This window comes from Hydractinia symbiolongicarpus, chromosome 1 (genome assembly GCF_029227915.1).
Source record: "Hydractinia symbiolongicarpus strain clone_291-10 chromosome 1, HSymV2.1, whole genome shotgun sequence".
NCBI classification, from domain to species: domain Eukaryota; kingdom Metazoa; phylum Cnidaria; class Hydrozoa; order Anthoathecata; family Hydractiniidae; genus Hydractinia; species Hydractinia symbiolongicarpus.
In genome coordinates, this window is record NC_079875.1 from 14,948,295 (window position 1) to 14,962,282 (window position 13,988).

A 13,988-nucleotide genomic window follows, 5' to 3' on the forward strand; every position below is an offset into this window, starting at 1 on the left:
TCATGTTTTTACTTTGAATTTTTGAAGATTACCTTTTGATGATTCGCGCAAGTCATGTTCGCAAAATCTTTTAATATGGATCCTTGGGTAAACTTTCTGTCCACGATAGTTTCTGCACTTAAAGTATTAACCCAAGTATTAACTCAATTTATAATCATGTAAAAATTCACGAAAATACCTTGCTTATATATTTTTTTCAGGTCATAATCAACATTTCGTCCCAAGGTACTTTGTTTTTAGGTAGCTAAATTGTTTTTGCTTTTCCCGAAATTAAAAAACGGCGCTAAAATAACTTTTTTATTCCACGATAACATGATTTCATGCCCCCTGTTCTCAAAGCTTTTTGCCTTTTTGATACAAAGGAAAACTGCAAGACAGCAAATATTCCTGGGAATGAGGGTTGATTTCATGTATCTTTTGTGTGCAACAATGTCGCTACAAAACGAAATGAAACAATAACTCTCATCGTGCACGATAAATCTGCGCCAAAAAGTCGTTTACAAGACCGAAGTGAAATTTTAAATCAGAGCCATGTTTCACTGTGTGTTCAATTTAATTTCGGAAAAGGCCCTAGAACCCTGCATTTTCGTGACTTAGCATGCGCACTGACCGAAAACAACATTTTCCACAGGCTGGAAATTTCGCACCTATTGAAATTTTACTTCGGTTAAATTGATAGAAACGAAATGCCGCCCGACATGACAAAAACAGTCCTAACAAATACACCGTGGACCGAAATGACTCAACGGGTCCAAAATGTAAACGGCCTATAGAGGAAGTTGAAATGGATAGATTTACTGGGTAAATTCTTTAAGGAACTGCCACAGTGCAATAAAAATTTAGTGGTTTTATTTTCATTGCCTCAGTTACTGGATGACAAATAACTTTACATTATTATCTATGTACACATATATAATTAAAAAGTCAAGATAGGTGTACGACGCATGAATATTATAATATTCCAATCAGCTAAAAACCGTAACGGGATTGTGTTTGTTGTTTCGTTGCCCGACTTTCTGCCCAGGATTGACGCAGCTGCATTTCTCGTTCTTTCGCCTAAAAATATGGCGAGGAGATAGTGAAAAAAAAGAAATACAATACGTTGAAAACAACATTATCACTTTCAAATAGACAAAATTATTTCAAAATATTAACAAGAAGTGTTACGTGAAGATTTTCGCGAGCGGCGCGACATTGCCTGATACATGATGTGCCTATATGCACAGGAAAGCTAATACAACTTAGCCTATCCAGATGAAGTAGACAATGACTGCGGCATCCTGGCTAGCGCAGGGAAAACGTATATTTCACATTCTTTGCTACAAAGTTTCATTGGCAAAATAAGATTCCGCAAACATGCAATAAAGTCAACTAAGGCTGTGTTTACGTAGAAAGAGCAGCAGGAAGGGAAGCAATGTGGAAGAGAGCACACAAGGAGTTCGCACCCCTTTAACTTTATGTACACAACACACGTACCTGAAACGCCAAGTAAGTAATTTGATGCTTTCTTTTTTCTTGTGATCTTGGAAGGGCACCTTTTGGCTAAAATAAAAATGGCTGCATAAAAAGACAATGTTTGGAGGTGAGTAGGAACATTCCGCATATGCCGCATTTCTTTTATTAATTGCCCAGGAGCTATTTTTTGAAATTTAGGGGAAGGGGTAGTTATTAGGGGGGAGATGGTTACAAAATCATTCTCTGAACGACCACAGATTGTGAAACCAGTAAAAACTACATTTGTTTGATACTTATAAAATTAATTTTGAACTAAAGTGAAGACGGTTATTAGAGAGGGGTGCTTAAAAGAGGACGGCGTTAAGGAGGAAATACGGTAAGCAAACTGTCCCAGGCTTCATTTTTACTCCGCATATTCTTACTAAATTATCAGCAGCCAATTTTAAACCACTACAGATTCCGTGTAATTAAAATCATATAGTGTTAACAAACCTTAAGTGTGCTGTAACTGAGGAATGATGCCGCTACGGTTTAAAAAAAAAGTTTGGCTGAATTTCCACTCAAGAGCAAAACGGATCGGAACGAAACGAAACAACAACTTTAATTTCCTAGACTATCTGCCATTATTCTTTGCTTTGACATTTTTGTCCTTTCAGCTTGGATCGGCGTGAAAGTTTTATTAACCAATCAGATTCCAGAAATAACAATTGTCCGATCCTTAGATAGACAGCAGAACAATAAAGAAGATCCGTCAATTAAATATTGATGACGTAAACAATGACCCGTCAATGCACAAAAAATATTTTTTAGAAATTTGTTTCGACGTTGCCTCTATTGTATGGAGCAGCTTGAAACGGTGATCAAGAAAATGTATAGGATCATGTACGTTTTATAAACATCTGGAGAGGTATTGAGAAAACCACCCGTTTTGTCGGTTCCGAAACGGGTGGTATTACCCAGCTTTAGGAAATTAATTCTTATTCAGTCCCTGGTAGTCCCAAGTTACTTACGCAGGAAATGACGTCAGTTATTTCCACTGGTTTCCAAATTATTTAGCCTTAAACTTAAGTGCAGTGCTATGGCTTCACTAATATTGTTTTAACGTCAAAGTTTGGCAAATTACAGAACAATTTTATAGGCGATGTTTTATAGACTTTGTTAAAGAAAATTGTAAAAATATAATCGGCTTTGCAAAAGTCACACACAGACATTATAAGAGACTAGTTAATAGTCCGTGGATTAATCCACGGATTAACCTGTCCATTATATATCACACTTCGTGTTTCGGCTACACGACTTTTTTATCGCGCACGAACAGACAGAAAACGGCTTTCGTTATAGAGAAGTGATCAAGACGCGCAGTTTCTTTAAAACATAGATAAAACACGGACACACTGACCGTACCTTTTTTGACGCGTATACGTTTTCTTTGGTAAGGTTACGTAGGTACTCATCACTTCCACCGTGGATTTGATCAGCATGAACATCAATAATATTTACTTCCTCATGACGTCTTTTACTTCCTTGCAACGCCTTCAACTAAAACAGAAACGAGGCTGCCATTATAGTTCTCACGATTTCTCAACAAACAAAAGAAAAAAAAGCAGTTTGTCTTGCATAAACACAGTTCCAACTACGCATTGATATCTTAAATCGCGAATTTCGTCTACTTCTCAAAATTTAATGCCCGCAAAATATTTAAAGGCATTTATTCGCAAAAATAAATTTCCGCAAAATCTTTTCGAGAGACTTTTTGCGAAAAATTATATATACAAAATACGAAATCCATTTACTTTGAGAGCACAAACTTTCGCGAGTGAATTTTGATTCAATTTCGCGCGATAAAAATTTTGAAATTAAGGAAAGATGTGGAAAAAAATACTCGATTTTTGATGCAATTTGCAGATTTCAGATCGCAAAAATATTTTTTCCCAATTTGAACAACTACGAAAATTAACTCAATTTGTTCAATTCGACTCGCTAAAATTTCTTCCCGCAAAAATTAGTTCCTTATACTTATGGTTTGTTTATTGCACGCGGGAAGTACGATATAACAGAAGTTACTGTTATGAAAGCTTAACAAAAGGTTTCCTTGTCAACAAATTCGACAAATTTTTTTTTTAACTTTAAACGGTCCACTCACAGCCTCCACAGGTAAATCTTGGTTCGGTTGATGGTAGTAATCAATTTCAGATGAAGTTTCCTAAAAAATTTAAAGGCATCATTTATGGTAAGAAAAAACGTATATACTAGGTATACGTGCCGTTGAAAAAGAGCAGTAATGATGAAAAGTTTACCCCTTTTGCAAGATCACACAAAGACAGTAATGAGGATTTTAAATTATGTATAGTTTAAATCCCATGACTACTAAAAGTAGTAAAAATATTTTTAAAAGGCAATAAATTTAACAATACTTCTCGGAATTTCAATGCGATTTATATTTTGTGGCCTCGCTAATTTTAAGGGATATACTCTCTCTCAATTGTTTCCAGGATGGACAAATGCAGTTCTAGAGCGTTTAAAGCTCCTATTTGAGGTACAGAAACCTATGAAGTTTCTGCCAAACTAGGCAATGTGGGGATCGCACCAAAGACCTCCTAGATACGAGTCAAACGTTCTACTGACCGAGCTCCCATTGACATGCATGTCAAGGATATAGAAGGTAATCAAAAATTGGACTAAAAACCACTCATCTTGTCAATATGAATACATACCAAAAATATGGACCAATACAAATGCGTAAAGGCATCGAAATAGAAAGATTAATCTTATGTAAAAACAAGTCCATGATTTTTCCAAGGTTTCTAGAATTTTCATAACTTGTGACCACACTTATAGTTAATGGAGTATGATTTCACGCGAAAAGGAAAATAGAACAACTATAATCTTATAATCAAAATATGTTTAAAATATGTTTAATTTGTTGTCAACAATGACAAGTGAAAGAAAAAAAAAATGAAATAATTATCCCACCGGTTGTGAAGCATCCTCTTCTTCTGCTTTAGTTTGATATGCATATTGAAACAGACTTCCAGATGTTGGATAACCATGTGATTCTGAAGAATTACTGTGAGACGCATATGATAACGAAGTCTCTCCATAAGGTGCAATAACACTTCCATATTGCGCTGCAGCATTATTATATATTTCTGTAACTTGACCATATGGCTCTGTTACACTACTATATGGAGAAGTCACACCACCATATGGTGCAGATACACCACCAAATGGTGTAGGTACACTACTATAAGGTTTAGTGACATTACTGTAGGTCTCAGTAACACTGTTATAAGGTTCTGTTGCACTATTGTTAGATGTAGTTTCACTACCATAGGGCTCAGTAACACTGCTATAAGGTTCAGTTACGGTACCATAGGGTGCAGTTACGCTATTACTCGTGCTACTACCAATTGTCTTTTTAATATCACTCTGTATAATTTCATTGCTTTTGTTATTACTTTCTATGGAAACATTTATAACAGATTGTTTCAAGTCTGGTGAATTCTTTGCAGACGTTGTTGAAGTGACTTCTGTTTTTTTGAATAAGTTCGCAAAGAATGCATTATTCTTAGTTGCAGTAGATGTGGAATTGGAAGTCTTTTGTTTATCATCTGTAGAAGTTGTTTGTTTATTATCCGGAGAAGTTATTTGTTTATTATCCGGAGATATTACCTGACTATTAGTTGAGTTTTCACCTACCAGGTTACCTGAATTTTCAACAGTAACTGTCTTTGCAGTAGACGATGGAACACTGACCTCCTTACTTCCATTTTCATTATTTATCGTTTCAGAGAGAACATCGAGAGAGAAAAAGTTATCACTTGACACGTCATCTTCATCATCGTCACTCTGTTCATCTGATTTTACTGGATTAAAACTATCAACTACTTTATCTGTGTTCACTTCTTTTTTCTTCGTTAAACTGTGAGGCATCAGCATTCGATTGGTTTCCTTTTGAAAAACACGATTTTTATTTTGTCCAACTGTGACGCTGTGTCGAGGTTTGGGTAACATTGAAAACAAGGTTGATTTCGACTAAAATAAAAACAAATTAGAATTTTTTCTTTGTATTTTACTCTAGTGTTGTAACGCAAAAAAAAAAAAAAAGTTTTTGTAAGGATTTTTTTTCACATGGTTGGGGATGCAGCCATTTTGAAATCAGTATATAATAGCTTTTTATGATAATAATTTATAGTATTTCCCGAGGTCAGTTATTAGTGCCTACAGTGAGAAAAACTTGATTTGTCAATTTCCTCGTACTCAAAATGCAACTACAGCTTAAAAAGGATAATAAACCCAACCACACCAAGAGGAAAGGCTGTACACGATGTCATTATTTGCAACACAAACTTTATGGAGTCACGCCATAAGTCACTTGAGTGTCCTTTGTGCAAAATGTTTCAAAATCTCAAATATTAAGGCTAAGAGTATACTTGCATTTAATTTTCCCGCCATCCAAAGTCATCATATTTTCAAGAAAATGTGTTGTGAAAATCTAAGGTTTGGAGGTCTAGTAAAAAACACTAGCAAACAGCATATTTCAGAAAAGTGGTCTAAAGAAAATTAAAAAACTAGAAGTATATACCATGTTTGTAATGATTGTTTTCTTAGATTCCTCCTCATCTGAATCTGAATCATCATCAACCTATACAAATAATAGCAACAAAACAAGGAATAGTTATATATACTTAAAACAGTAAATATTAGAATTTCTTACATTAAAATGATAGTACTCTGCTCGATTGTGTCATATTAAAAAGTAACAATCAAACATAAAAGAACATTGCTGTCAGAATTAGGGTGCATTCAAAACTTACACAAGTTGACAAAGAGACAACTGAAATAAAATTATTTAATCACTTAAAGACAATTAAATACTTGAAAGATGTGAGATGAATTAATATTGCTCAGCCAGGCAAACTTTTTGTGGAATTGGGGGAGCAGTTAATGGCTCAGCTAGTTTCTTATTTCTCAGAAGCGATCACTCTGCCTTATTGATAGGCCTGACATAGGTAAAAATACTATACCTTTCGTAATGTTGGAATCGATATCTTAACAGGTTGCTTCTTGGTGCCCTTAACTGGTTTTGGAAGATTTAAAATTTTTCTTTGAATTGAATTACTACTAGAAGCGGGCGTTGATATTACTGTATCAGATAATGGTTTCCTTGACATGAACTCATCTTCTTTTTCTTCAATTATATTAACTGGGCTGTCTTTTGGTTGTGGTAACAATGAAAACAAAGAACTTTTCGTAGCAGCAGATGAATCTTTGGTTCTAGTGCTACTGGGTTGCACACTCTGCCATTGATCCTCATCTTCAATATCAAGCATATTGCCATTCTCATTGTCTTTGTTTTGTACTATGCTGGGAGCCACTGTTACTTCAATCTCTTCACCTTCACTCTCGTTTTCACTGTCGCTATATGCTGCCACCAATGACATTCTTAATTCATAGAAATAAACTAAAAAAAAGATGTACAGAACTTGTAATCTAATCCACAATCTAAACTAAAATATTGAGACAAAGCCAGTTTTTTTGTCATTTCGCAGTCAAGGCTTTACAGCCAGCAGTCTGCAAAGTTGCTATCTTGCACACACGTAGGCCAGAAAATTAGGGCGAGTTTGTTATTTCAGTAAAACATTTAAACATGTTCTCATTTTCAGTTTTCAATAAAATTTTCAGGATGTTTTCTTATCTATATATATCTTTCAATTTTAACTATTAGGACCTCAAAAAATATGGCTACCTGTTTTTCTTTGGTGTTAAGCCGTTGACAAATGACACAAGTGTTGAAGACATATATATAAATTATACAAAACTTAAAAAGCTGTCTTATTGAAAAAATCACTTACACTTGGTGGCCAGTGTGGGCTACTACTGAGTCAGAAGACAAAAGTTTAAATGTTGCTGATTGAAAAAAAACACATCTGTTGCAGTTGGACAAGTTAGAATGGATGAAACCTTTGTTGTTGAAAGATCTCAAGAGTGGTATACTACCATATTGTCGAAGATGGAACACCAAGACCTGGTTTCAGTTTGTCAAAGGTTTGGGTTAAAAACAGAAGGTAATGTTGATATTAATATGTTGTCTCTATAATATAGACTATAAACAATGATGAATGTCCTTGGTGGGGCCTCAAGTGGTTGTGCAGTTGTGTTGATATCCAGTTGTGTTGTTATGTTACAGATCAAGTTGTGTCGTTGCGTTCCCGCTGGTTGTGTTTGTGATACTACAGAGTAATCAAGTGAGACAATCAAAGTAAGTCATTATTGTTAATTAACAGGTAATACCTATTTTCTGCTACGGCGCATGCGCATATATTTTATAAAGAACATAAACAAAGTCCTGATGGAGGATATCAATTAATTGGAAGCCTATATAAATCCATAGGGAGAATTTACTAACCCTTTTATAAATCCATTCTCTATACATATATACTCAACTTATGTCAATGTCAACTTAAGTAAATCCATTCATGGAATATTTTAAAATTTAGCCACTACTCTACAAGCTGTATATAAATGCTAAATGTATAACATGTGCTCTACCAGCTACCTAGCTAGCTAGGATTTTCACTCTACTGTATCCAAAAACTGACCGGGTCAATTTAACAGTACCCAAAATATGTTTTAATGTGCCTGAGAATGTTTGTTGGGACTTGCAAAAAACAGAGCTCGTGCGTGTGAGCTTGTGCCTAGCCAGTCTTAAGACGGTGCACGTTCCAAGATTGGGCAGAACAGTGCTACTAAGATCTGTGAAAAGAGGTTGCAATCTTTTTATTTAAAATGGCTAAGCAAAATCTGTTTCATTGAGGCTACTGTAAGCTGGGCAGGCTCTTCAAGTTATGGTCTAGGAGGATTGCTAGGAATTATTGCTCGACAGCAGCACAAATGTCATGAATGGATATATACCTTTTCTCTTCAGCAATATAAATATCAACCAAGTGAATCTGATATTTGAGACCAAAATTTATTACAGTAGCTATATATCTTAATTCGGCAGTGAGATGAAAACGAAAGACTCAAAAAAAAAATCAAAAAATCATAGGAACAAACAAAATCTCTACCAAAGAAACTGAAAATATTTTCTTTGGGCAAACAAATACAACACAGCAGCGTCGCCATCTTGATTATCTTGACAATCCGTGACAAATTTCCGTTCGCCCGGCATAAGTAGACCGGAATCGTTGCATACATGCCAGATGCCACACCGCGGCCATTGCCTTCACTGTTTCCGGTGTGTGTTGTGACATTCACCACACACACCGTTCTATGGTTAGCGTCGAAAATGCCGACTGGTTACACACAAAATTTCCGGACGTCGCCGTAAACAGTATTGCGGAGATACCGGTAGAAAATAAGAAAATATCGTCACAAACCGCAAATAGTACTTACCAATAATAGGCGCAGGTTGACTTTTCGATTAAAAGATAAAACCGTTTTAGTCTCGTCAGTACCGTTAAGTTTACCAGTCGTTGGTTATAATGTAATTTTCCAACACGCAGCCTAAAATCATTCACATGTGATCTTCCGGAATTGGTAAAATCTCTTCAACCGTTCGTCAAAAGTTGCTACGCCAGTTTCTGAAAAAAATATTGTACATGGGACATTGCTGCGACCTTATTTCGAGGGGATTTTGCCTTGTTGATTAACTTGATAGCGCTGGCACAATACTACTCGTTTTCCTCTCATTCTGAATCTTTATCACTACTATCGCTAAATAAAAACAAGAGAAGGAAAAAGTCAATTTCGGATTAAGATTCTCGAAATGGGAGTAGAGATATTCGTGAAATGTTTTTGAGCGGCAAAAAAAGAAGAGAGTCCAGCAAGAAAATTGTATTGTTATCGAGTAATTCTTGATATAAGAAAGCAATCAAGTGTTATATAGAAAAAATTCTGATACGAAGATATTCAAACCCTTCCGTTTTTTTTATTTTAGCTGATTTCCCCACATTAAGTGGGGCTTTGGAGCCATTTTTAGAGTTAGAGCCATTTTTAGAGTTTTCGGATTTTAAAATTTGGAAAAAACTTTTGTGATTTTTAGAAAAAGTTGATGTTTTGTGAAAATAACTTTCACGAAATTCGGGTTAAATTTCTTACCGGGTAGAAATTTTCGCGAAAAGGGGTGAAAATCGGGAAATTTCTGCCCTTAAAGTAACATTGTTCAAGGGAATGACAAAACGTGAACACAAGTTGTACAACCAGGTTTTCACAACAATAAACAAGATTTGGAATTGAGGTGAAATATTTCAGATAAATAAAGCATTTTTACTGCGATTCAAACTAAGGGCCGTGGTAATAAGGTTTTTCCTTAAGGCGGTTCCCCTAGAAAAAAACTATATCGCCAAAGATTGTCTTTTCTGAAGATACTTGATGAGGATATCATAGTATGTGGCGCGACAAAATTAAGTCAAAAATTTCATTAATTGGTTGCCATGGTTATCCATTGCTAGGAGAAGTATAGGCAAAATATGACATTTTGGTGCTCGACGCCTATCCAAATAACTGAATAACATGCGTTATTTCAAGCAGCTAGAGTAGAGAGGAAATATATCCAGGATTTTCCAAAAACCACGGTCAAACTCTCATAAAAAATATCATACAGAATTTTTCTTGTGACGTTACAACTTTTTGTCACGCCTCATTGCACAAAAGATTGTGCAAAAAATTACGCCCCATATAGACATGCGCGTTAAGGTTGTGTAGCTGTCATATTTACAAGAATGGGGGTGGCGTGTCTGATTACCATAAAACTAAGAGCTCCAGGTCGCTGTCAAGTATGGCGGAAATCGAAGCGTTCGTAGAGCGAGATGAAGCGTCTTGATTTGGAGGATCACTAATTCTGGACCAGGGCTTATTTACCACCCCACCAGACCCCGGGAGCACATGAGGGAAAAATTGTCTTTGATCACGTACAGATCAAGGTGATAAGTACACCTGAAACTATTTTGGGATGCAGCCCTCTCCCGGGCTGGTGGCGAAAAAAAAGTTGCATCTACGCCATGGATGATGAAAATGCCAGAACGGAGAACCTATGCTTCTGGAGATGCTTAGCTGTAAGAGATAGGGTTAACGTAAAACGAAGAACAGAGTTTCTAACAAGGCCAGGTCTCAGCTCGAGAGTATTACGGGGACCCTTAGCTTAAGCGTAAGGACGTCAGGCCTACGAGGCTGGTGGATTTGGAGGGGGTTGCCAAGCAATTCAAGATCAAAATTAGGGTCTTTGAACCCAAGACAAACTCCGAAAAAGCACCATGGCGACTCGTCTATGACCAAAAGCAACACAAAAAAAGTTTAGATACTACAATCTTGGTATGCTGGACGGGCACTGTTTTTACATCAAGGATTTAGATGTGCTAACCCAACACTGGCAATGTGAGGTATGCAGCCACAAGAACCGTTTACGAGTACAATGGTTGTAAGTGGCACGGATGTCCCTGTCTGTCCGAGAGAACCAAAGCGGACAGGACTCATTACACTGAAACCCAGTTCAAGGAAAGGATGATACGGGAACAGGGGTACAACCTCGTCACGGTTTGGGAATGTGAGAAAACACCCAAAATGAAGAGGCACTTTCAGAAAGAGTTCAGACCATATCCTCACTACCTGGTATTTGATTTCGAAGCCCTCCTATCACCTTTAAATTACTGGCAAACCTCTGATCTAACATACCTTTCACAGCTTGAATGGGATCCGACGTTCATCGAGCACGAGGATCCCAAGGTCTTGGTTAAACAGTTTGTGGAGGTGCTGGAAAAGAAGAATACGCTGATTGTGGAGGAGGTCGAGAGAATGTACCCGAAGCCCGACGACTTTGAAATGCTCTCCAAAAAGAACCGGGGGTTGTGGAACGAGTTGGTAAGCCAAGTAGCTGTAATAGGGTTTAATTCTGGCAAGTACGACATCAACCTCATCAAGCGGTATTTTGTCGAGGAACTTGCACAAGGCGATAAGATCAAGGTGGCGAAAAAAGATAACGACTACATTCCTCACCACCTCGAGGTTTAAATTTCTCGACATCAAAAATTTCCTTGCTCCTGGTCTAAGCTATGACGGTTCGTGCAAGTCGTTGGAATGTAAGCTGCAAAAGCTCGTGTTTCCATACGAGTGGTTGACGAGCCACGACAAGCTAAACCATGTTGGGCCTGTGGCTCACGAGCACTTTCATAGCCGTCTAATTTGGAGAAACACACTATTTGGCGAGGAGTACGAGACATTCCGCGCTGAGTTTTACAGGCGAGGCTGTGTCACAATGATGGACTGGCTGCGCGAGTACAACATAGTTGATGTGGAACCTTTCACTGAAGCCGTGAACAAGACGATTTTGCAGTATGATAGGGATGAAATCGATATTTTGAAGGAGGCGGTAAGTATCCTGGGTTTATCAATGCGCTACGTTCTTAACAAGTCCCTACGGCTGAACCCCAAGCTAGAGCTATACGCTCCGGGAGACCCAGGCAGGCATAGGTGCGAGAACTCTTGCTACACCAAGAGTTGTAAGAGTTGTAAACAGGTATAGAAAGCATGCGAAAAATGCACGAGGAATGAGACCTACGACCTTTTGCGGACGGGGATGGTGGGTGGTCCCGCGATCGTATTCTGTAGATACCACGAACGAGACGTGACAGGTATCAGGTCTCACGTGTACAGCGAACTCAACAAGTGTAGAACCATTCTAGGGTACGACGCAAATATGCTCTACCCAAGTATCTTGATGCAAGTCTTTCCCTGTGGGAAGGAGCAGTTGATGAAGGTGGCCACACCAACATCAGCACATAACTTAAAGCTACTGGCGCGAGGTGTGGTGGATGGATCGTTGTTTGGGTTTGCCCAGGTTGATATCGAGGTGCCTGAGCATCTGCGTAACAAATTCGGCGAAATGGCTCCCCTGTTTCTCGTCAATGAGATACCGGATGATCAATTCCCCGAGCACATGCACGAATACTTAAATACTACGGGTCGCAAGCGTGTTCCAGGTACACGTAAGCTTTTGGGGTTGATGAGAGCTGCTAAAATCCTACTGTATCACCCTGTGCTAAAATGGTACTTTGACCATGGGATGAAAGTGATTGCCTTTTGTCAATTCCTCAAGTATGCTAAAGGTAGGCCCTTTGAATGGTTCCCGGAAGAGACTGCTGATGCACGACGACAGACTAATAAAGACCCCAACAAACGTATTTCGGGGAATACGGCAAAGCTTAAAGGCACCTCGTTCTACGGCAAGATGATTGAAGATTTGGCGAGGCACGCAAATACTACGTTTAGGAGGGATGAAAAGGAGGTTGATGCAGCCCTGCGAAGCCCGTACCTCGAGGACCATGAAGAGATTGGGGATGCGTATGAGGTAAGAAGGAGCAAACACAAGTGTACTATCGATAGAGCCTACCGGTGTGGTATTGCAGTGCACCAATTGACCAAGCTTCGCATGATTGAATTTTACTACGAACCATTTTGGGCTTATTGATATTACTTGGGATGACCCGTATGATCTGGGTGTTCCGGCGCTGGAGGATTAGGCGACGCTAATTTTTACAACTCTTGCGGGTAGTAAAAAGTATGGCGTTGAAAAGGTGCTGTGCCACCGCCTCCTTGTAGGATTTATGCCAACTGTAGCGGGCGACTACAGTTGTTCAGGTATGCTAATTAAGGGTGTCTACTAATTCTTTACATGCTCCGGAGGTACCTGAACGTCCTCTGAAATATAGTTCAACTCAACTGACACGAAGTTGCGATCGGGCCCATCTTTTAAATAGTATAAAACACGGCTACCCGCTACTATACGGTCGAACCTGTAAGTATGTTTGCTCCAAAAGGCGTCAGTTGCGCATCTTTTCGAGTCAGCATGCTCCTCTCCTGGTTGTAGCAGATACAAGTACGGCCCATCCTCAGGTAGGGGTTTTTCCTCGGGATATTTGTCGCTTTTCGCGAGCGGTATCTTATCCAGCCTGATCGCCTTGTTGGGTATCATGTTGATCATAGTAGTCTTGGTATTATTGAGATTTTTCACGATGGCGTACAGTTGTTTGGCCCAAATGGTACTAGGCTCCCCAGAGAATAGCTCTTGCGCATCCTGAGGTTTGAATAGCCTTTCCGCAAGTACCTTGTTGTATGACTCTACAAAGGCTGTAAATGTGTGATGGTATTTGGTGGTGGGCCACTTAATTTCCACTCCCTTGCCTTCAAGCAGTTTCGTTACATCCGATTTAAACTCAGAACCATTGCCGCACAGGAAGGTTTTTGGGTAGTGTAAAGGTCCTGCCTTGTATATATCTTGGATCATACTCGCGACTTCGCTGCCTTTTTTAGTTCGCAGGGGTCTAGCTACTTTGTAACGTGAAGCCACGTTAATACCTGTCAGGATATACTTGTACGTATTGCCGTATAGCTTGTCATGTGGCATGTAGAGTAGATCAAATTGATGCATTTCATTAGGTGTGTAACGGTAAAATGGGGGTAGTCTATACGTTTTGGACCCTTGATGTGCCTCAGCCACAAGACTTGACGGGACAGCCAATGAGTAACCAGCTTTG

General features: G+C 38.5%; 1 protein-coding gene across 2 annotated transcripts; it reads right to left on the reverse strand.

Moving 5' to 3' along the window:
- Window positions 1-819: 819 nt before the first annotated feature.
- LOC130641936 (proline-rich protein PRCC-like) lies at window positions 820-8,618 on the reverse strand. 2 transcript variants are annotated; one of them, XM_057448964.1, is made up of 8 exons: window positions 7,311-8,618; window positions 6,483-6,919; window positions 6,041-6,100; window positions 4,429-5,490; window positions 3,599-3,658; window positions 2,861-2,994; window positions 1,477-1,544; window positions 820-1,056 (listed from the first exon to the last, which is right to left on the reverse strand). In XM_057448964.1, exons 2-8 carry the CDS (start codon window positions 6,897-6,899, stop codon window positions 917-919), a joined length of 1,941 nt encoding a protein of 646 aa, XP_057304947.1. In that variant the 5' UTR covers window positions 6,900-6,919; window positions 7,311-8,618; the 3' UTR covers window positions 820-916. The 2 variants fall into 2 exon arrangements, with proteins under 2 accessions (XP_057304947.1, XP_057304952.1); XM_057448969.1 differs by lacking the exon at window positions 7,311-8,618 and having other exon boundaries at window positions 839-1,056; window positions 1,477-1,542; window positions 2,860-2,994.
- Between the last annotated feature and the right edge of the window lie 5,370 nt (window positions 8,619-13,988).

Coding starts and splice junctions, on each gene's coding strand:
- LOC130641936 (XM_057448964.1), bottom strand. CDS start 6,899: ATGTCATTGGTGGCAGCATATAGCGACAGTGAAAACGAGAGTGAAGGT. Junction 2,995..3,598: donor AAGATTTACCTGTGGAGGCT/GTGAGTGGACCG, acceptor TTTCTGTTTTAG/TTGAAGGCGTTGCAAGGAAG. Junction 1,057..1,476: donor TTACTTACTTGGCGTTTCAG/GTACGTGTGTTG, acceptor CCATATTTTTAG/GCGAAAGAACGAGAAATGCA.